This window comes from Ctenopharyngodon idella, chromosome 9 (assembly GCF_019924925.1).
Source record: "Ctenopharyngodon idella isolate HZGC_01 chromosome 9, HZGC01, whole genome shotgun sequence".
Classification (NCBI taxonomy): domain Eukaryota; kingdom Metazoa; phylum Chordata; class Actinopteri; order Cypriniformes; family Xenocyprididae; genus Ctenopharyngodon; species Ctenopharyngodon idella.
This window is the reverse complement of record NC_067228.1, coordinates 3,969,026-3,992,358: the sequence shown is the minus strand read 5'-3', so window position 1 is coordinate 3,992,358 and position 23,333 is coordinate 3,969,026. Positions and strand designations below refer to the sequence as shown.

Below are 23,333 nucleotides of genomic sequence, written 5' to 3'. Positions count from 1 at the left end.
ATTGTATATTAACATGTACTATTCCGCCATTGCAACAATGAAAGCAAACACTTTAAGTGCCATCTATGTAAGCAGCTCACTATGTTTTGGAACAGAGCCTTTGTGCTCATTCTCTGCACTCTTCCTCCCTCCCGCTCTGTAATTCCCTCCCTGTCTGAGCTCCTCTTGCATGCTCTTTCTGTCTCTCTCTCTCTGTGGCTCCAGTGAGACTGTGTGCTCACTGTACTTTGCGGTTGCCCTGGCTTTCCCTCTCGGCAGGCTGCAGTAAGAGACAGAGAAAGAGAGAGAGAGAGACGGGGAGAGAGTCACTCTGACTCGCCAGTCATGCACTGATCTGACCCCTGCTTCTGTGTCTCAAAGACCCCTCAAAGTCTAGCAGCAAAACACCAAATTACTGCAACATAAGCAGTGTTGGGTGAAATGCATTAACAAGTAATTAATTACTGCAATTTAATTACTTTTTTCCCTTGAAAATGTAAAGTAAGGGATTACTCTTAGTTTTTCTGTAATTTAATTACAGTTACTTCAGATGTAATTGCTTTCAATGTAATACTTTGGTCAGGTCAAGAATGATGTATGTAATTTTATATCGCTTATTGTATACGTTGTTTACGTCCAGCGCTTCCAGGTTCTACGTCAGAACGCCGACTCATTGTTAGCCGGCTCCTGCATCACACACATGCGTCGTGTTGATCACGTGATCAGCTTTGGCCAATACTGAGCTGGCATTCAGACGTAAACACAGAAGCCTTCGCTGTTCTTACTGTGTCACCTGCGTAAGGATAATGACAGGGAAGAGAAGAAATTGTTGAATAAAGTCGTTATTTTTGTTTTGTTTTTGTGCACAAAAAGTATTCTCATTGCTTCTCGTCGACTGATTTAACAACGTCTTTAGTCCCTTTCTGGACCTTGAAAGTGGTAATTAAATTGCTGTCTATGGACAAGTCAGAGAGCTCTCGGATTTTATCAAAAATATCTTAATTTTTGTTCCGAAGATTTGGAACAACATGAGAGTGAGTAATTAATGACAGAAATTTCATTTTTAGGTGAACTAACCCTTTAAAAAAAATCCATATGCCATTTCTTTTTGTTTCCATGCAATTTATAGTGTCCACGTCTGTTAAGCTCCAAAAAGGACAAAAACACTATAAAAAATGAAGTTAAATATACGCTGTTTATCTTCTCTGCTGCAGCTCTCAAATCAAATATGATGCCATTAGATGTGTCACATCATGTTTGACGTCACTAATCATAAAAATTAATTATATTTTATGTTTCTGAGGTTTAAGATAAAATAAAAACAAAAGCTGTTATATATAATTTTAGGAATTATTCTATAATATACCAATTTTTAGGAATTTTGTAGGAATTAAATATTTGCAATATTGAATTATTTTGATTTTTTATATTATATTTTTATATTATTTTATAACATTATATTTTATAATTATTAATTAGAATTTTATTGCAATTATTATTTTATTTTTAAATAAAATCCTTAAGTCCAGCAGTGGTTCTCAACCTTTTTACTGGATAAGGTTTAAGAATAAGGATTTTATTTTTTATTTTTTTTATACAGTTTTTACCTGATAACTGTTTTAGAGCTTGATATACGTAACTAGAAAAATGTATATTCATTATAAAAATTTCTATGGAGTTTCAAGATTTTATTAATTTACATGACATTTACATCTAGGTCAGATCTTAGAAATCACACTTTTAAAATTAGGCTTGGCTACCTTATAAAAACAGGTTTTTTTCCATAACATGATATTTCCAAGTAAAACAGGATATTCAGTTAAGAACAAAATGTTTGTGTGGGACTTGATTTTATCCACTCGATCATAAAATGTGGTCTCTATTAGGGATGCACCGATATGATACCGATAATCGATAATTCTTCATATCTGAAAGCCGATAACCGATATATTGGCTGATAAATATAAATAAAAAATTTTTATATAATGTTTGAGAGCCTGATTACAAAAACAAAAGTTTCACCATTAAAATCCATGTCCCAAGCACAAAATTATAATATTATGTAGCCTATATGACAGACTTGCGCTGCACATGATGCACTTAACTGTATTTTCCTTTTTGAAGTGATTTCAATCATATTTCAAGCAATTCAAAACCATCATGGTGGACAGTGCGCATCTGAAGTGTCTCAGCTGAAGGAAATAATCCATTATTTATCGGATTTAAAATATCGGCCAAATTTTCTTATCAGGCCGATAACGATAACATTAAAAATTAACATATAGCGGCCGATACCGATATGGTTGCCGATATATCGTGCATCCCTAGTCTCTATACTGTATATGTTTGGAAGGGTCAGGTTAAAAAAGTAAGATAAACAATTACAAAGACAAACATTTTTCTTTGGAAACACGCACAGATAAATTGCTCACAATAAGACCATCAGCATGAAGTAAATAGAGTTTCACTTTATTTAGATAGTTCTACTAACCATAAGTGACTTTGCAACTTACATGTCAACTCAGAGTATGAGCTAGTAGACTGTTTGGTTCGAGTTAGGGTTAGTAGAATAAGGGGTAAGGGTTAGTAAAATAATTTGACATGTAGTTACAGACTTATAGACTGCAGACTAATTAGAGTTAGTTGACATGTAGTTGCAAAGTTACTTATAGTTAGTGTAATGTCTAAAGTGGACCATTAAAATAAAGTATAACCATAAATAGCATTAATTTTTGATGTCATATTGACTTTTAACATGGATCCAGTTTCATAATGCAGCGTAAATATGGAAACTTGAATTCACACCCTTTGGGTCCAATTATGGGTGTGACTTACATAAGATCATCTTCCATTAATTGGTTAGTGTTAGTTAGCTGCAGGGCTAGGGGAAAAAGCATGTTGGACTGACCTGTATGACTCAGTGCGCTGATTTCCCAGGCTTAAGGGCAGGCAGAGGTTAGTATGGTGCTAATTGCAGACCTCAGAACTACTAACATCCTATAAAACATTCAGAAGGGAAGCATAGATAGAGAATGAGAGTGTAGAGATTCAAAAGCCCTGCATCCAAGAGAAAAATTCAAAGGTTACATCCTCCACATCCTCAAGGCAAAGACGTGTTACCTTTCTGATGGTCATTGTGTGAAGATACTAGTTGTTTTGAGCACCCTCCACAGACCTCTTAGTGACAGACTATTGGTTTTGTTCACCGAGTTCAAACGGAGCCAAGAAACGACATTATCTGTAAAGCGCTCGTAAACTTTAATCACTGCAGCTGAGTCATTGCTTTAGGCTCTGAATGAGTAGTTGTTTGAGAATGACATATGATTTTTTTTTTTCATTCTGTCAGTCAGGACTCGGGTTATTGTTCTTCCGTGGAAGTTTATCAGCAACACTACCACCGGAAAATAGCGTGCTAAAAGCCATCCAGTTATTACAAAGCTCTTTTAGACTCCTCAGGCAGCAGAAATAATGACTTTTTTTGGCTCCGGCCTTCCATTTTTTCATGCTGCCGTCACAGCCAATGATTTGATTTGGAACCAGACTCCTCATTTGCATATGGCCTGAATATAGTCAGAGAATGTCTATGCAAACAAAGCGCAATATATTTAAATTCTCTATATTCTCATATGCTCAAAATCACAGAATAGGACATGAATATAAGTGTTCAAGCAATAAAGTCACGGTCTGTTACAAAACTTATATAGTGATCTGCCTACATGGCAGCAACATACATATAACAATCATTATGCAAAGTTTTTTATTCAAACAGTACAAAACAGGTCATACAATTAAAGTTTTAACTTATTATACAAAGCAGCAATGAGAAATAATTATAAATAAAAAAATAAAATATCATTAAAAATAAAACAAACACACAAATGGTTTATCTAAAAACAAGAGTTTCAAAAATAGCACCGTTGTAGAGACTTTTGACTCAATAGTAGGTAAACTAAACAATATTCTTGTAAGTATAAAATACGCAAACAAATATACAAATATGGGTAGTAATCTACCTTAAAAATAACTGTTCTGTGTGTACATGTATATACACACACACATATATATATATATATATACATATGACAGAAAACTATTCCTAATTGTAACAATGTAAAAAAGCGTTTTCTGTAAAGCTGCTTTGAAAAATGTAAAAATCACTATACATAAAACATAATATTAATATATATATAAAACAGTTTGTGTTCTTGAATCTTTTCCAGCCATGCGATATTCTACTAATATCACACAGAAACCGTTTTACAATTTGTATCATTCCACTTGTCTCTGCCAGATCTATACTGGCACTCGCAGCATTTCTCACAGTGAGCATCAATGGCGGAGGAGCAAACCCGCTTTAATTTTACAAATACTACTATTATTTTTTGCATAATAGGTCGCCTTTAAGAGTTAGCATTTCTAAATGCTAAATGCATTACTTCATTGACTACATTGACTTCTGCACCAAGGATATATGCTTAAGAAGGCTTCTTAAAAGGCAACATAATCATGCTTTTCAGAGCAGCCTTCACATTAAGAGCACTTAAAATGCAACCCACGTAGGCAGCTCAGTAGGTTTTGGAACAGAGCCTCAGTGTGTGTGTGCGTGTGTGTTTGTGTGTCGACCGCCAGTCATATGTTTTGCATCTTTACATAATGGAGCTCCTGGTATGATATCCCATAAGAAAGAGAGGGAATGCAAATTAGATATGACTGTTATACAATAGGCAGCATTCCAAGATATAGAGGAAACGAGAGGAAATAATTCGATTTTTCTGGTGAAATCAAGTACTGAGCCATTCATGACTGTCTGCTCTACTCTCTAATGGGTCACGGACCCGCAAGGCCATAGATTCGAGTCGGGATAAACATTTTATATGGAAAGAACTGTATTCGGTCATTTTCAGTAGATAGGCAGGAAGCTATTCTGTGCTACTGTAATACTGCAAAATTCCCCATGTCACAAAGGCTTTTAATGTTTAGTTTTCCACAATTCAGATCATAACATAGAGGCTCTATGCTGTCCCTCAAGACGTTTTCCGAAAGAAAACCTGGTCCAGGATAAATCCAACTGCGTCCAGAAACATAGTCAGAGCTCTGATTTAAACCTTTATTAAATCCAAAACACACATACAAGCATTTTCCTCCTGAAGCCAGCTGCCTTTCCACTAAAACTCTCATAAATGCTTTAAAACAGTTTAAACACACTATGAAATCTGTTATAGGTGGGATTAAGCACTTTAAAATGAGCGATCGGTTCTTAAATATTCTTTATTTGAAGGATTTGTTGAATTAGAGGCTTCTCACACTATAATAGGTCTATCCTTGTTTTAAGCAAGTGGAAATACGGTATAATTGGCAGGAATTAGACGGGCTGAAAATGAATAATTAGAGCAGGATTTATCCTTTTTGTTGCGGAGAGGTATATTGACATAGCTACATACTGTTTGCCACATTTTTAATTGCTGGACTTTACTTATTACTCAAGAGAGCCTAATAAGCAGAGATTTTCGCTTAATTATAGGAGGTCCGAACGCCTCGGTGAGCAGAGGACAAGTCGTCCCGCACCGGTCTTACTGCAGTGGCCGTCACACAACGCTGCAAGCAATAATCAAAGTGTTTTGACACAGCATTTATTCAGGCACTAATAGCTGGATGACCACACACTCGGTTTGTGTTTTTCTGTGCTGTTTATGTGCCGTCGAGTGGAAAGATTTCCTGAAGCAAGAACTGTAATGTTATCATCAATGATAACTCCACAGCTCTACTCCCAGAAGCTTTTAAGACTAATTTAGATGCACCCTTAACCCAAATATCTGCTTTATTTACTGATCATGTGGAGAACTGGGTGATGTAGCTATAATGATTATATTGTTCAAGATATTTAAGTATCCGCAGAGATAACTAAAATTATTCATTCAGAAGAATGTCAACCAAACAGCTATTGTTCGCAAGTAGATTCAAAATCATTAAAGAATTGTAAAATATAAATTTATCCACTAATCAGTCATAAACGTCCAGTTTTATTCTATAAGTTGTAAGGCTGAACACCGTTACTGACAATCCTCATTTTGGCTGCGTGAGATTCTCCGGCTTTGTTGTTGTTGAGCAACTGAAGCACGAGCTGTTAAAGCTCCGCCCTCTTCTGAAAAGGGGGCCGGGAGCAGCAGCTCATTTGCATTTAAAGGGACACACACAAAATGGCGAGTTTTTGCTCACACCCAAATAGAGGCAAATTTGACAAGCTATAATAAATGATCTGTGGGGTATTTTGAACTGAAACTTCACAGACACTTTCTGGGGACACCAGAGACTTATATTACATCTTGTGAAAAGGGGCATATTAGGTCCCCTTTAAGATACAGCATGAAAAATGCCACACAAGGATGTCTGTGAACATTCTGTGATGGCACAAATGAATCACTGAATCAGAGTTTGAAATTGATTCATTGAAATGATTCAGAGAAATGAATCAAACATACCAGCTCTAACACTGTTTTTGCTACTTAAGTTTAAATCAGAGAAGCTATTAAAATTCATTTTTAAAAGTCATCAGGCAAGAAAGTTTCACAGAATTAGTCAAAACCTTATGGCTGAATAAAAAACATCATGATATTCTCAATATTAAATCATTTAAATCACCAGGAAATGAGCAAAATCATCCCATGAATATTAGATAGATCACCCAAACCTACAGTAAATGTGAATATACTGTATCTGTTACTCTCCAGCACTGATATTATATAGTTGGTTTGTTTTATTAAATTCTGAACAGTTGTTTTTTGTGCTTATATTTTTTAATTTAATGACCAAAATCTATCTACTCTATGATTTATTATACTCATAACTATATCTAACATCATAGATGTTTTTTGCCGGAAATTCTACGGAAAATATTTTAAATATTAATCATGTGGTGATGCCTATTTGTGGATAATCCAGTGAATCAAATAAAACCTCATTTGATTATTCAAACAGATGGTTCCTATTCTAAAGTTTGATTCAGAGCCACATTTAAAACCGCACATCAATTCTGTATTAATGCAGTAAATCCCATTGTTGCTTATTAAACACCTGGTAACAAGTTCTTCTCATCTTGACTTGTTTGAGACATGCTACATTCTGTTGTGTTCCAACATTGATAATAATCAGAAATGTTTCTTGAGCAGCAAATCAGCATATTAGAATGATTTCTGAAGGATCATGTGACACCGAGGACTATAGTAATGATGCTGAAAACTCAGCTTTGCATCATCAGGTATAAATTACATTTTAAATGTAATTTATAAACATCGTACCATCACATTGTATACCTCCAGCTGTAACGTTTAGTATGTTTGTATGTGAGATTGCTTGTGAGTCACATCACCCGCCTCGAAAGGAGTATTTATGAAGCACAAGTGCAGCGCAAGTTCATTAGCACAAATCCCATTGAGCCCAAGCGTGTGTCTTTGACTGTTTCTATTAGTGTTTTTGGCTCATTTGTGGGTGCCCTCATTCACCTCTACAGATTATGGTGCTGTGCCGGCTATCGACTGTCTCTCCGCTCTCTGTTTTCCCTCTCTCCCTCCCTCTCATGATGGTAAAAATATCTGCAGACAGCAGGAACACAGGCACAGCTCTCTCTCGCTCTCGCTCTCTCTCTCTCCCACCCATGTGATCTCTCAGGCAGGCGTCGCTGTGCACAATCTCCAGCCCTCCGCCGGCTGCAGCTAATGAGTCTTTGTGTGGCTCGAGCGAATGAGAGCGAGTCTTCGGTCTGTTTTAGACCGGAGCGTATGCTAACAGCAGTGGAGACCGAGAGCGCACGCTTTACCTCTCTCGCCCCGGTCTCCTCTCGAGTCCGAGTGAAATGGAGGGCCATCATTCAGCACATCTCATCTGGCTCTGAAAAGGCTCCTCTGAGAGAAGTGCCGTGGTGAGAGGGAGGAGAGTAACGCGGCGGCGGACGCAGGTTGGTGCATTTTGAAGCGAAAGCATGACTCGTGCCCTGTTTCTGTTCTGATGTGTCACGCCTGGCCTGATGGGAAATCTGAGGTCAGCTTCCTTGAGCGCTCGCTTCTTTGACCTACAGTATTTGGGGTAACGCTGGGTGAGATGCTGGTAGAAATGTGTCAACAGGTAGAAATTTTGCAATTATAATGAGGTAGATTTGTGTCCCAAACTAGCCAAGATGAGGAACTTGTTGTCAAGTTAACTGTTTATGGTTGCCTAGCAACATTGCAACTTGCTGCATTAATATAAAATTTGGTGGATGTGCTTCACAGGTCAACTGTTTTATACATATACATACATACATATATATATATATATATACACATACACACACACACACACACACATATATATACTGCTTTTAAAATGTTTTATAATTTGAAGCTGTTCTGATTTATCAGATTTATCATTCATTTGTTTTGAATATTTTTTTGTTTTGTGTCCAAGTTAAAAAAAGAAAATAATCAACTGAAATGAAGCACCTTTAATTTGTAAAAAGAAATATATCGATATAGATTATCTCAAAATTTGTACTACCACATGATTGTATTTATATATAAACCCTTTTTATAGATTAATTAAATATATTAATTATAGATTTTCCCAAAATAAGTACTACCACATGATTGTATTAATATTTAAACCTTTTTTTATATTAAATGTATGAAACATAGATTAACGCAAAATATGTATTACCACATGATTATATTTATATATAAACCTTTCTATAGATAAATAAATATATTAAACATAGATTTTCCTAAAATATATATTACCACCTGACTGTATTAATATATAAACATTTTTTTAAGTTAATTAAATGTATGAAATTATGTATAACCACGATTGTATTAATATATACATTTTTTATGGATTAATTAAATATATTAAAAATATATTAAATATAGATTATCCCAAAATAGGTATTACCACATAATTGTATAAATATACAAATCTTTTTTATGTATTAATTAAATATATTAAATTAAAAATATTACAATATATGTATCACCGCATGATTGTATTTTTATATATATATATATATATATATATATATATATATATATATATATATATATATATATATATATATATATATAAAAATCATTTTTAATTAATTTATCTCAAAATATATTTTACCAAAAATATATATTACCTTTTTATTGATTAATTAAACTAAATATAGATTTTCCCAAAATAAGTATTACCACATGATTGTATTAATATATAAACTTTTTTATGTATTAATTAAATATATTAAATTAAAAAATATTCCAAAATATGTATCACAATACGATTGTATTAATATATATATATATAAAGCTTTTTTATAGATTAATTCAATATATTAAATAGAGGTTATTCCAAAATGTATTACCACATACTTGTATTAATATACCAATATATTATTAATATTTATTATACAAAGTTTATTAATATGTGAGTCTTTCTGTAGAATAATATATTAAATATAGATTATCCTAAAATAGGTATTACCACATTAATATATAATAAAATCCATTTTCCACTGAATAATATTATTACTGAATTATTAAAAATAACTATATTGTGATATATACAGTCAGTGTGATATAAAATTACTCATATCATGATATAAGACTGTGGTCGTGCTGCCCAGCCCTCTATAGGGCTCCTCACAGCGCTCAGCATCCGCTGCCAAGAAGTATTGATCGCTATAGGTTGTCAGTGCTGCATTGGCACGGCTAAAGTACATGTGTATTTGTACATGTGCGTGTCGGGATTGTACAGAGCTCGTCCGGGGAGTGGCTGTTTTTGTCTCTGCTGGGTTTTTGCTGCAGGATTTTCACTTGTAACATACTGCAAGTGTGCTGTGGAAAACTACAGCAGCTAAGAGAAGACAAAGGGAGAGAGAGAGAGAGGCAGAGCTAGAGATGTAGAGGAGAAATAACTAGCTGTGTGTGGAGAGTCCGTCTCTCTAGTACAGCAGTCAGCTCCTGTTACCTCGGGTTAGCTGGAGATGTCATGCCGATTCATTGTGTCAAGAAATGGGAAAAGTTGCTCCTCTCGCTGTAGTTTTGATCTCAAGCACGGGATCTTCAACATCGGCCGCTTTAAAGCTGCAAGTAGCATCTGCTGTAAGAAAACAGTGAAATTCTGCAGCGTAAGTGCAGACCCGAATGATTTTCTTCCACACTTATTTCATCAATGAATTCCCTCTGATTACAGATGCGGCATTGCGGGAGCGTTTATTTTCAGATCTTGAGGGTGTGTGTGTGTGCGGTAGATGCCCCACAAATGAAAAAAAGCAAAATGACTCTCAAATGTGAAATTCACTATTTGTGCGAGTGTATTAGCGTCTCCATGGCAACCACTTTGGGTATCGCAGAGCAGCGCCGCATCCGCTGAGGACGGAAAATGCGAATGGATTTTCAACAAGGGGAACTAATTATGATGATTACGAGAAAATTGACTTACATTGTGTCTCCAAAACTAGAGAAGCCATTTCCAATTATTGCGAACCTCCTGCATCAGGCCGGACCGCTGCGGGAAACAGCGGGATTCAAACAGATCTGGGGCTTAGATCAAGGGAATTTTTGGTGCTTTCAGGAACGATCCAGTCCTTGTAAACAGGGAAAGCCTGTAATACCTGGAGAAAGATAACAGTTAGCATTCTTATTCATCTCATGGGCACTCCACTTTTTCACCTATTTTGTCGCCCACCAGATAAAAATGCTAAATCTGATTGACTAAAAAAAGTAATTATTATCGTTCATATCACAAACGATGTGCAACAAGTTATGCAGCAAAGTTTAATACATTGGTTTAGTTGAGCATTAGTCACACATGCATTTCACTTTAAGTTGTGCACTAATAACTGTAATACATTCAAAATTGGTACCTGATATACAAATGGAAATCAACCCAGATGATTTCTTAAAAATTCTTATTCAGCAATCACAAATGACTAGAAAGGTCATGAGAATTTGTTGGTCAAAAAGTGTGGGAACCAGTGTTATTTAAGTATCAATGAGATACTGTTATTGTTTTATTAATATTTTGAATGTTTTTATTTTTATATTTTCAGTTTAAGTTTTAGTCATTTTGTTTTAGGCTTTTGTTATTTTTTTTTTAATATGTCTATATTTATCATTTTTTTAAATTAATTTTAGAATTAACATTTTTATAAATGTGTGTATATATATATATATATATATATATATATATATATATATATATACACACACACGCACACATTTAAATTTTTATATTTTCAGTTTAAGTAATTTTTTGTTTTTTTTTATTTATCTATATTTATTTTATTAATATTAGAATTAACATTTATGTAATACATTTTTATATAATATATATGTATTATATATATTATAAATGTATAATAAAAATGTATTTCAGTTTTACTTTTAGTTATTTTAATACATTAAGTTAAACTAAGTAAAAAAAGAGAAAAAAAAAATTTCCTTGGCAACTAGCTGAAATAAAATAAGTTTACTTTATATATAAAGTGTGTAAGTATTTAGGAGAATCTACTGACAGAAATGCAATATAATATATATAACTATGTTTTCAGTGGTGTATAAAAACCTTACATAATGAACCGTTATGTTTTTATTACCTTAGAATGAGTCATTTCTATCTACATACCCCGCGGTCCCTTTACATCGAAGTCGCCATTTTGCGCCGCCATGTTTCTACAGTAGCCCTAAATGGACAAACTGCTCTACAGAGCTCGTTTGCTTCTCTGCTGTCTCATACGACGTCATCTTTGTCCTGTGTCGGCCACCGTAGCTTCTCTATGTGCTTCGAAAGGGAGGGGTGAGTGGCGGACTGAGCCGTCGGTTACAGTTCGCAACCTCACCACTAGATGTCGCTAAAATTTACACACTGTACCTTTAATATTTATTTTATTTCAACTAATGGTTTTAGTAAACTATAATAATAACCCTGGTGGGAACATTGCATAGTTACAAGACAACTACTGGGATGCCGCCTTAAAGGTAACCTAGCATGTAGTCTTGTAGTACATACTGTAGTACAGTTTTCAGTGGGTTCTGTTGCTCAGGTTCAGAGTAGGTGCTTTCAGTGTGTCTGTAGAGAACAGAGCCGTGTTCTGTCCTTATGGGAGGGAGACACATTCCGCAGCGCTGCTGTGGTTTGGAGGCTCTCCAGCTGCTGTATTCACCACACACACACACACACACAGAGGAACAATAGGCCTCAGCTGAGACCCATGGAGCACGCGGGCTGAGGCTGGTCTTGCCCAGGGGTTAAACTGGGCCAGAATGAGCTGGAACAGTGTTCCGGTGTCATGCAAGACTCTATCCTGCTGCAGATTCTGACCCTTTCTGAACCCAAAGGGATTTTATTGGGTTCTCTATTCAGTACCGGATTAGAAATCTAGCACAATTGCTTTATGATGTGAAAAAATATTATATAAATAGTCCACTCTAGGGCTTTTTACACTGCACTTAACCCTGGATTGTCGTCGGTCTAAACCCCGCTTTTAACGGTACACATTTAAGGGGAAAAATTTCAAAAGGCGACAGAAAAATACCTTTATAGTCTGAAAAGTCCAATTAGGATAAACTTGATGGTACAGTTGGCAAAATATCATATGAGGATGCACAATGTATATATTCGTATCATATAAAGATTGAATAATTGATAGTTGTGTTTTTGAGGATGGGGCATCTTGTCATCAGCATCAGATTTTAGTGTTTCCCGTACCTCTAAACCCCCAGTTCATCCGCCGCTCTGCTGGGGCTTCAGACACCCGACGGCTCTGTGAGACATGCAGTGTGAAACGACACATTCAGTAATGAGGCTGCCAGCCAGTCTTCCTCTCTCTGGTGCCCTCCTTTCTGCGTTGTGTGTGTGTGTGCTCTTCTCATTTCTGCCTCAATTGTAGCTACAGAAATAAGCAGGAGACGGGAGGGAAAAGATACTGTCAGGATGTGCTGCTGCTGCTACTGCAGCGTGTGAAATCTGTCCAATCGAACAGGTAAAACAAAACAAGAACAGGTTTATTACATGCAAGAGCAGAAATCTAAATTTTCACATTCTCTAAAGAAAGTAAAACTCGCACTCTAAAAATGTGGGTTGTTTTCAACCCAAAGGCTGGGTAAATATAGGACAGAACACATGTTGGGTTAATTTTACCCAGCAAATTGGGTTGTTTATTTAGCCCAGCATAATGGGTTGATTCATTTTTACTATAATACTAGCTTATTTCTTTTTTACTTCATACATGAATTAATGTTTAGGGATTAACTTAAATCTTCTAAACTTTTTTTAAATACTCCACACAACCACTAGTTTTCATGATAATCCCTATATTTTCGATCATATTTTATAGTATAGCATATTTTATATCGTTTTTAATACATATTGCCTACATTTAAGCTTGTTTAACAAATATTAGACGTAAAAATTAAACATTTAGAAGTAATTCAAGTGTAATCGACCAGTCTCTGTTGTCCTGTTTCCACCGTAACCGCGCTGGATCTCGTGCCGGAAATGGCTCGCGTTCGGCGGGGAAACTGCTAACTTCAGACCGCCGCCTACGTTTCACTCGTAACCGAAAAATGCTGTGACTGACTCCATAACCTGTCCATAAATAATCAGTGTACAATTCTGAGAATATATTTTAACATCCCAAGTATTTATATTCTGTATCTTTTTGAATAAAATCATAACATTTTATGCAAGGCATCAGATGTTTCCATCACGCGAAAAGACCGACGCATCACTCGTTTAGGTGACTCACATCGCGCCACTGTTTATGTTGCTTTGTTAAACGAAATACAGAACAATAACGAATTTTTAGATAAAATAAAACGTACACAAACCTGTATTTTACCGAAGACATGCACCAATTTTGACGGAGCTCCACTGCTCTCTCCTGAAGAGGTCGCAAAAAGCCCACGATAAATAACTCAACCCCTGGGTTAATACGTCTGACTCAGGATCTGGGTATCACAAAAACTACCCAAACACTGGGTTAATACGTCTGACCCAGGAGCTGGGTACACAAAAACTACCCAAACACTGGGTTGTTACGTCTGACCCAGGAGCTGGGTACACAAAAACTACCCAAACACTGGGTTGTTACATCTGACCCAGGATCTGTGTAACACACAAACTACCCAAACACTGGGTTGTTACGTCTGACCCAGGAACTGGGTAACACAAAAACTACACAAACACTGGGTTGTTACGTCTGACCCAGGATCTGTGTAACACACAAAAAACCCAAAAAATTGACCCAAAAGTCTCAACCCAGGACTTGGGTGGAAAAAATAACCTATGCTGCGGTGTTGGGGATGGTTGCCAGGGCGTTGCTATATGGTGTTACACAAGATGTATTTAAAGACATTGTAAACACACATCTGTGACGCACATTCTATATTAATGCATCATGTTGCTTGGCAACCATAGACATCCTTCAGGCTAATATGAATTGGAATGATTCAATTTCTCTTGGGGTACTTCACTTCATTGTAAAAACTAGTGGTTTAAAAAAAAAAAAATTCTGTTATGAAGATCCAACTTATTTTTACAGCCGTCTTCCGAACATTTCTTTCCAAGCGGCATTGAGCCTTTGAGTCTGATTTCATTTTATTTTCAGTCGTGCTGTGTCCTTGTCCTGTGATTAATAAATTCCTGAAGCTGAGGTAGCTGGTTTATGAGTGCAACTCTGAAAACTCATCTCAAGTTTCCCGTTTGTTTTCTCTCCTGAAGACACTCTATCAAACACAGACAAAATGGACTTCCTGGAAGGTTGAGGTAGAATTCAATTAGTAGTTTTTTTCTCTGCTTCCATCTGTGGTCCTGTGAGGCCTGGTGATCAATGGCGGCGAGGAGGAGGACAGGAAAGAAGAGGAGGATGTGTGCTCTAACGCTTATCACTAATTGAGTGCTTTGAGGATCGGAGTGAATGGAAGCTTGATATAGAGCAACAACGGCTGACCACTTTTTCACTGGCCTGCGTTCTGGAACGAATTACATTACAAAGTTTGTTTGAAGTAAAAAGTGTTTGAAAACAGGAAAAAGTCTTTCATGAGGGAATGCTCATCCTGTGAAGTATAGTGAATGATGGAATTGAGTCAGAAATTATGGTACAATGTAAAACAAAAAATATTAACATATATATATATATTTATCAGTCAAACCAAAAATAATTCAGACATTTTTTATAGTTTGAAATTCTTCATACAGTGGACTACCAGTAAAATTGATAAAAATTTGGAACCAAAAATTATTCAGACACTTTGACCTGATCATGTTTTACTTAAGTGTTATCTGACATAATTAAAGGGTTAGTTCACCTAAAAATGAAAATAATGTCATTTATTACTCACCCTCATGTCGTTCCACACCCGTAAGGCCTTCATTCATCTTCGGAACACAAAATAAGATATTTTTGATTAAATCCGATGCTCAGTGAGGCCTCCATAGCCAGCAATGACATTTCCTCTCTCAAGATCCATAAAGGTACTAAAAACATATTTAAAACAGTTAATGTGAGTTTGGTGGTTCTACCTTAATATTATAAAGCGACGAGAATACTTTTTGTGCACCAAAAAAACAAAATAACAACTTTTCAACAATATAGCGATGGGCCGATTTCAAAACACTGCTTCGGAACTTTACGAATCAAATCAGTGAAATTTGTGTTCCGAAGATGAACGAAGGTCTTACGGGTGTAGAACGACATGAGGGTGAGTAATTAATGACAGAATTTTGATTTTTGGGTGAACTAACACTTTAAGATTCATTTTTTCTGATACAGTTCAACTCTGAGATTGTCATATTTTATTACCATTTTTTTAAACTATAGTAAATAAACTATATTAATGAATGAAATGTTCAAGGGGTCTGAATATTATTGTTCAATAAAATAAAAAATATAAATATATTTGTAAATTGCTTATATATATATACTTTATATATATATATATATATATATATATATATATACATATTCTGCAATTTTGTGGAGTTTGGGGAGACTTGATTCCGTCATTTGCAATGGTTTATGGGAGTGGACAGTCATTTGTCATGATAACAGCGATTTGATCAGTGACTCTGATTGGTGGATCTCTTTCCAGGATTATGGGTAGAGTAAATATCATTTTCTTGAAATGTAGAAATCACACTGGCTGCGTCTGAAATCATATGCTCTCTTGAGTAGGTACTTATTTTGAATACGTAATTACTTTGCGATCGCTAAAAAGGTACGTTCTACATAGTATGAATGTAATCTGGATGTACTATATCTGCCATGTTATCATGTGACCTACCAGTGTCAGTTGCGTCGCTTCACCTCCATTCATAAATCCTCTCCCGTGGCCTCATGGGATAGTAAAGTATCCATCATATGCATACTTCAGAATCTCTACAGATGTACCAAGTCATCTGGGTACTTTTTGCCTACTGTTTTATGAGTACTGTGAATTCGGACATACTTCTTTTGTCACATACTGTTTCTCACCTACTATATAGTAGAGGAGTATGCGATTTCAGATGCAGCTACTGACTTGTGGCTTCTCCAGAAGCATGCATCATCAAAATGCAGTTAACACAATATATTATTAAAATGTTAAAAATCTATTTTCCTATGGAGAAAATAAATGGGACTCTCTCTTTTCTCTCTCTCTGGTGCAGCCATGAGTGGGATTCTGAAGAGGAAGTTTGAGGAGGTGGAGGGGGCGTCGCCCTGCTCGTCACTGAGGGAGTCGGAGGAGGAGGAGATCTCGAGCACTGAGAGCGGAGACAGCAGCGACAGCGTCAACCCATCGGCCTCGCACTTCACCCATTCCTCATCAGCATCATCCTCAACATCAACACACATGCTGCAGCGGACAGGTGAGACAGAGAACTACAGTTACTCTGAGCAAAAAACTACAGTAGGATTTACTTTGAAACAGTTTTCACAGTGAAATTGCTAGTAAATTACAAAGTATTGGCAAGTAACACCATTGTAACACAAAAATGTTGCCAGGTCAAGTGTCGTAAAAATTTATTTTTTTTTTTAAATTATTATTTATTTTTTGGTGTACTATTCCTTTAAAACTAATGACAACTGGCACAAAACATTGTCTCATTCTTTTAAAGCACTGAATTGTGGGTATATGATGAGGAAGATGGGAAATACCATTTCCCAGAGAATGTCCCCAGGGAAAACGCTAGCTTGAAATTGGTAGCAGAAAATAGAAAATGGCCCTTTGAAAGGAAAATTCATCACTGAGATTTGATATTGATCGTCATCACATCGTCATCGTCTGAAGGGGGCTTGAGAAAATATCCATCATCGCAGTAAACGTAAAACATCTGGCCTCACGCCGCTAACCATTAAGAAGCTAAAGCGCACATGAGCCGGCGTTTGACTTCACAATAAGACATTCAAGAGCAGTTCACCTGAAAAGCATCGGTTATCATTTCTAGAAAGACGCATTTCTGACACATTCAGTGTTTGGGAAGCTGCTGTCAAGCTACCTAAATTGATGCATTTAAAATAAAAAATGTCATAAAGCAAATAATAAGCCATAAAAAGTAACAAGTTATAGTAGCGTACTTTAAAGAATACCATGGTACTACCATAGTACATGTCCAAAACACCACTGTGTTTCTGAGTGGATCTCACAAAACCTGTCAAGAACATGTCCGGGTCATATTTCACAAGTAATTTGAAAGATAAAAGTAAGCAATTATATTTTGCATAGAAATTTAAGCCTGTTTTGAGACATTTGCTGCGTCTGAAATCGCATACTATCTGAGTAGGTACTACATTTGAATTTGAACATACTTTGCGACCGTTAAAAAAGTATGTTCTATATATAGTATGAATGTAATCCAGACGTGCTACGTCCACCATGTTGCTGTTATCATATGACCTACAGCGCAGTTGTGTCGCTTCACCTCCATTCATAAATCCTCTCCCGTGGCCTCATTGGATAGTAAAGTGTCCATCGAATGTGCACTTCAGAATCTCACCGGAAGTAGTAGGTCATTTCGGACTTTTCGTCTACTGTTTTTCGAATACTATGAATTTGGACATACTACTCTGTTGGCGTACTGTTTTTCTTATGATATATAGTAGGAAAGTATTCAAATTTTCGGACGCAGCGACTGTTTTCATAATATTACCTAATTACAATAATAAGAATCACTATTGAGGATAATGAGAAACAAAAGAAAATCCAAATGTGAAACATTTTGGACCTGTGAAACTTTTTTTGCTTTTGGCCATTCATTTACACGAAAACTGCATTCTGGGGGCATGATACCGTAATCGCCTCTATGTAAACTACAAAAATGGTGGTGTCATGCGTATTACGTGTTCAGTCTATAGGCACATAGTGTTTCTTTACAAAATGACATCGCCACCTACTGGCCTGGCATGTATTTTTAGTCATTTTACAGTGTTTTTAGTCGTTTTCACTGAACCGTGTGAATGGCGACTGTTTTGACAACGTTGTCGTCTGTACGTGAAAAATGCGAAGGAAAAACATTTACATTTTTAGTACATCATTGTTGTGTAAACGTACCCTTGAGCCCAAAGTATACATCTCTATTTACGTGTTCACAAGGATCAGCATGAAATGCGCGTGACACAAATTTCGACATCAGAAGAGTACGTGCGTACTGTACGCGCACGGCCGGATTTTTTGTAAACTTTGTATGCGCAGGCCGCACATGCACATTTAATTTTTTTTTGTTGCAATAATTAGTTTAACCACAAGGTGGCAACCGTGCCCTGGGGGCGTCGAGAGTCAAAAAAACCTTCATAAACAGAACAGGGCCCTGTCCCAAATGCAGCCTAATCACTCGCGGTCTTCCTACGAGTCCGCACTTTCGTGACGTAATGCCGCTTTGACTGTCGTGAAGATTTCTGCCGCGAAGTGCGGGCTCGGCAAAAGTGCGTATCGAGGGCGCATATCCACCGAAAGGGGGCACTCGTGAGCACCCTTCTGAGACCTAAAACTGACAAATAGAACACCCTATGGTCTCGTGGACTTAACGGAGACGCGCACGCGGCAGCCATTGTAAGTCCAGTAGACTGAAAGTGCTATGAAGTGTGCCATTTGGGACAGGGCCCAGACCGGAGCTCATGCAAGCTACGGCGACAATGGAGGCCTATATAGATGAGAGATTGTGCGAAGAAGAGGTTAGAAAGTACCCTCATTTGTACAACTCTAGCATTAAAGAATACAAATATATTTATGTGGGTTGTAACTCATGGCGAGAGATTGCTCAAAACTATGCAACTATGGTCGCGTAGTCAAGTAAGTATTACTTTTCAAGTAATTTTTTTTCAACCAATCACCCACAACCTAATTCTTCTTCAACACTGAGAAACTTTCCTGAGTCAGACGAGGTAACTTTTTTCTGTCATAAAGCAAACAATAAGCCATAAAAAGTGACCACTTCTAAAATGAATGCGGATTAATTAAGGCCCAATAAACCGAGCTGTTCTGTGAGAGGTTGCTTTAGGAAGTCAGTTTTCTCCACCATGTCAATCATTCCTGATGCTCTTCAGCACTTTCCCCTCCTTAAATTTGAGCTTTCCATCACCTCTCTGAGGTCTTTTATGTTTTGTGACGCTCATCCACTTTGATTCCGTCATTAAAAATAATTAGAAGTTTATGTGCACCAGATGTCTGCGGATGACCCACAGTGCAGCGAGTCCCAGAGGACGTCCGTTTCCTCCTTTAGAAAGCGCTGCTCTTTCGGCACAGCTTCAGAGAGAGGTTACGTCTACATTAAGATGTGAAATGTAGCTCATAATCGTAAATTACTGACATTCAAATCAACCTGCTGAGGTGGATTCCTTGAGCTATTTTCAGCAAAGGAAACATGATGAAAAGCCAGTGACTGTTAGATGCAAACCCTTTGGTGGCATGAAAGGATTATACACATTACTAAAATGATTGCCATATTCATATACCTTGGTATGCATGTGATACTGCAGTATACTCTACCATTCAAAAGTTTTGGGTCAGAAAGATATTTTAATGTCTTTAAAAGAAGTTCAAAGCTGAATTTTCAGCATAATTACTCCAGTTTACAGTGTCACATGATCCTTCAGAAATCATTACAATATGCTGATTTGATGCTCAAGAAGCATTTCTTATTATTATCAACATGGAACACAGTTGTGCTGCTTCATAGAAAAGTTTAAAAGATTTAAAATTTAAAATATTTTTTAACATTATAAATGTCTTTACTGTTGCTTTTGGTCAATTTAAAGCATCCTTCCTAAAGAAAAAAAAAAATCTTACACCAAACATTTCAACGGTATAGTGTACTTAAAAGAATATCATACATATCCAAGGTTCATTCTCATGTTATGCAGCACGTTTAAACTTCGGCAAGAACCAATGAGGTTCATTCTCGTGTTACGCAGCACGTTTGATCTTCTGCAAGAACCAATGAGGTTCATCCTCGTGTTACGCATCACGTTTGAACTTCTGCAAGAACCAATGAGGTTCATCCTCGTGTTACGCATCACGTTTGAGCTTCTGCAAGAACCAATGAGGTTCATCCTCATGTTACGCATCACGTTTGAGTTTCAGAAAGAACCAATGAGGTTCATCCTCGTGTTACGCATCACGTTTGAGTTTCAGAAAGAACCAATGAGGTTCATCCTCGTGTTACGCAGCACGTTTGAACTTCTGCAAGAACCAATGAGGTTCATCCTCGTGTTACGCATCACGTTTGAGCTTCAGCTAGAACCAATGAGGTTCATTCTTGTGTTACGCAGCATGTTTGAGCTTCAGCAAGAACCAATGAGGTTCATTCTTGTGTTACGCAGCACGTTTGAGTTTCAGAAAGAACCAATGAGGTTCATCCTCGTGTTACGCAGCACGTTTGATGTTCTGCAAGAACCAATGAGGTTCATCCTCGTGTTACGCATCACGTTTGAGCTTCAGCTAGAACCAATGAGGTTCATTCCCGTGTTACGCTGCACGTTTAAACTTCGGCAAGAACCAATGAGGTTCATCCTCATGTTACGCATCACGTTTGAGTTTCAGAAAGAACCAATGAGGTTCATCCTCGTGTTACGCAGCACGTTTGAGCTTCAGCTAGAACCAATGAGGTTCATTCTTGTGTTACGCAGCATGTTTGAGCTTCAGCAAGAACCAATGAGGTTCATTCTTGTGTTACGCAGCACGTTTGAGTTTCAGAAAGAACCAATGAGGTTCATCCTCGTGTTACGCAGCACGTTTGATGTTCTGCAAGAACCAATGAGGTTCATCCTCGTGTTACGCATCACGTTTGAGCTTCAGCTAGAACCAATGAGGTTCATTCCCGTGTTACGCTGCACGTTTAAACTTCGGCAAGAACCAGTGAGGTTCATTCTCGTGTTACGCAGCACGTTTGAGTTTCAGAAAGAACCAACGAGGTTCATCCTCGTGTTACACAGCACGTTTGATCTTCTGCAAGAGCCAATGAGGCTCATTCTCGTGTTACGCAGCACGTTTGAACTTCTGCAAGAACCAATGAGGTTCATCCTCGTGTTACGCATCACGTTTGAACTTCTGCAAGAACCAATGAGGTTCATCCTCATGTTACGCATCACGTTTGAACTTCTGCAAGAACCAATGAGGTTCATCCTCATGTTACGCATTACGTTTGAGTTTCAGAAAGAACCAATGAGGTTCATTCTTGTGTTACGCAGCATGTTTGAGCTTCAGCAAGAACCAATGAGGTTCATTCCCGTGTTACGCAGCACGTTTGATCTTCTGCAAGAACCAATGAGGTTCATTCTTGTGTTACGCAGCATGTTTGAGCTTCAGCAAGAACCAATGAGGTTCATCCTCATGTTACGCATCACGTTTGATCTTCTGCAAGAACCAATGAGGTTCATTCTTGTGTTACGCAGCATGTTTGAGCTTCAGCAAGAACCAATGAGGTTCATTCCCGTGTTACGCAGCACGTTTGAGCTTCAGCAAGAACCAATGAGGTTCATCCTCATGTTACGCATCACGTTTGATCTTCTGCAAGAACCAATGAGGTTCATTCCCGTGTTACGCAGCACGTTTGAGTTTCAGAAAGAACCAACGAGGCTCATCCTCGTGTTACGCATCACGTTTGATCTTCTGCAAGAACCAATGAGGTTCATTCTCGTGTTACGCAGCATGTTTGAGTTTCAGAAAGAGGTTTGTTCTCGCATGTCAAGCAGTTTCGGTTGAGCTTCTGTTTATGTTCGCTGATCAATGTTTATATGTGAATAAAAGTCTAAATTCAATCTGTTCATCATATAAAGTGATTGTGTTGCTGTCAATGGAGGGACAATAGTGGCTCAGATTTTATTAAAAATATCTTCATTTGTGTTTCGAAGATGAACGAAAGTCTTGTGGGTGTGGGACGACATGAGGGTGAGTAATTAATGACAGAATTTTCATTTTTAGGTGAACTAACCCTTTCATTGTCAGGAAAATAATGCCATAGTGCAAAAATAATTTCTAAAAAAGGCATTTATTTATGCACAATAGATTGCATTACTTTTTTTTCCCCTTTCAGTTTAAGGGTTAAATATAATCAGGACTCTCATGTAAAACTGAAATTGCTTTTCAAGTCATTTTCTCAACCAATCAGCCGCCACCTAATTCTTCTTCAACACCGAGCCCCTGCACTCAGAAAGCTCTGTTTGCAGTAGAAGCGCTCTGCTTCAGTTCTGCTGGAGGTTCTGAGTCAGAATAGGTTAAGCGCAGTGTACACACTCATGTGTGTGTGTAATGTATTCTGCTGGTGGTTCTGGGCGGGGGACCGGCAGCAGCAGATGGTTCTTATTTGTCCTGTTTGTGTCAGACATGAAGGGAGCTGTGGGAGAGAATATCAGGGAAACTCCACTCTTGTGGAGGCCAAAACTGGGGATATTTATACAGGCTATATTTACCATCCCCCTTTAAATGGCCAAACAATAAGAGCCAGAGGCGTGCAGAGAACTGTAGGACCACTAGAGGCGCAGAAGAGAATACAGCTGTGTGATATACTCTTTTACAAAACATTTTTTCATAAATATATGCTATTAAACGTAACAGGCAGTGAGATCAGCTAAGCCATCTTAAACCAACAACACTGAAAACAAGTGCCATGCAGAGACAATGCAAATTAATTGGTAAATCAGAATTACTTTGAATAAATTCAGTTCAAAAGCACTGATTTGTGTAAATGAATCAGACTTTTGAACATCGTCAACAAATCAAATGTATTGTAAATATTTAATCCATCACTCAGCCCTATTTCCTAGTCCTGAAATCACTCAGACATACTGCGCTGTTACAGGAAAGATGCATATCAGTGTCTTTCAAATTGAATAACCCAACTGTAATTTTATTTACCTTTAATTTAATATC

At 37.1% G+C, this 23,333-nt stretch overlaps 1 protein-coding gene and 1 long non-coding RNA gene across 4 annotated transcripts in view; one reads left to right on the top strand and one right to left on the bottom strand.

The window, feature by feature from the left end:
• Window positions 1-23,333, top strand: part of csrnp3 (cysteine-serine-rich nuclear protein 3) — a 64,878-nt gene that overhangs the window by 31,026 nt on the left and 10,519 nt on the right. Inside the window, exons 1-2 of one of the 2 annotated variants that reach the window (XM_051905160.1) lie at window positions 6,657-7,930; window positions 16,636-16,836. In XM_051905160.1, the coding sequence (XP_051761120.1) occupies window positions 16,638-16,836 (199 nt within the window). In that variant the 5' untranslated portion in view covers window positions 6,657-7,930; window positions 16,636-16,637. Of the gene's footprint in view, window positions 1-6,656; window positions 7,931-16,635; window positions 16,837-23,333 lie in introns of those variants that run through there. The other variant, XM_051905159.1, reaches the window with a different exon arrangement.
• On the bottom strand, window positions 9,508-11,664 carry LOC127518479 (uncharacterized). Of its 2 annotated transcripts, none has more exons than XR_007931572.1 (3): window positions 11,614-11,664; window positions 10,429-10,600; window positions 9,508-10,086 (listed from the first exon to the last, which is right to left on the bottom strand). It is a non-coding gene; the product is annotated as an uncharacterized LOC127518479 (long non-coding RNA). The 2 variants fall into 2 exon arrangements; XR_007931570.1 differs by having other exon boundaries at window positions 11,585-11,649.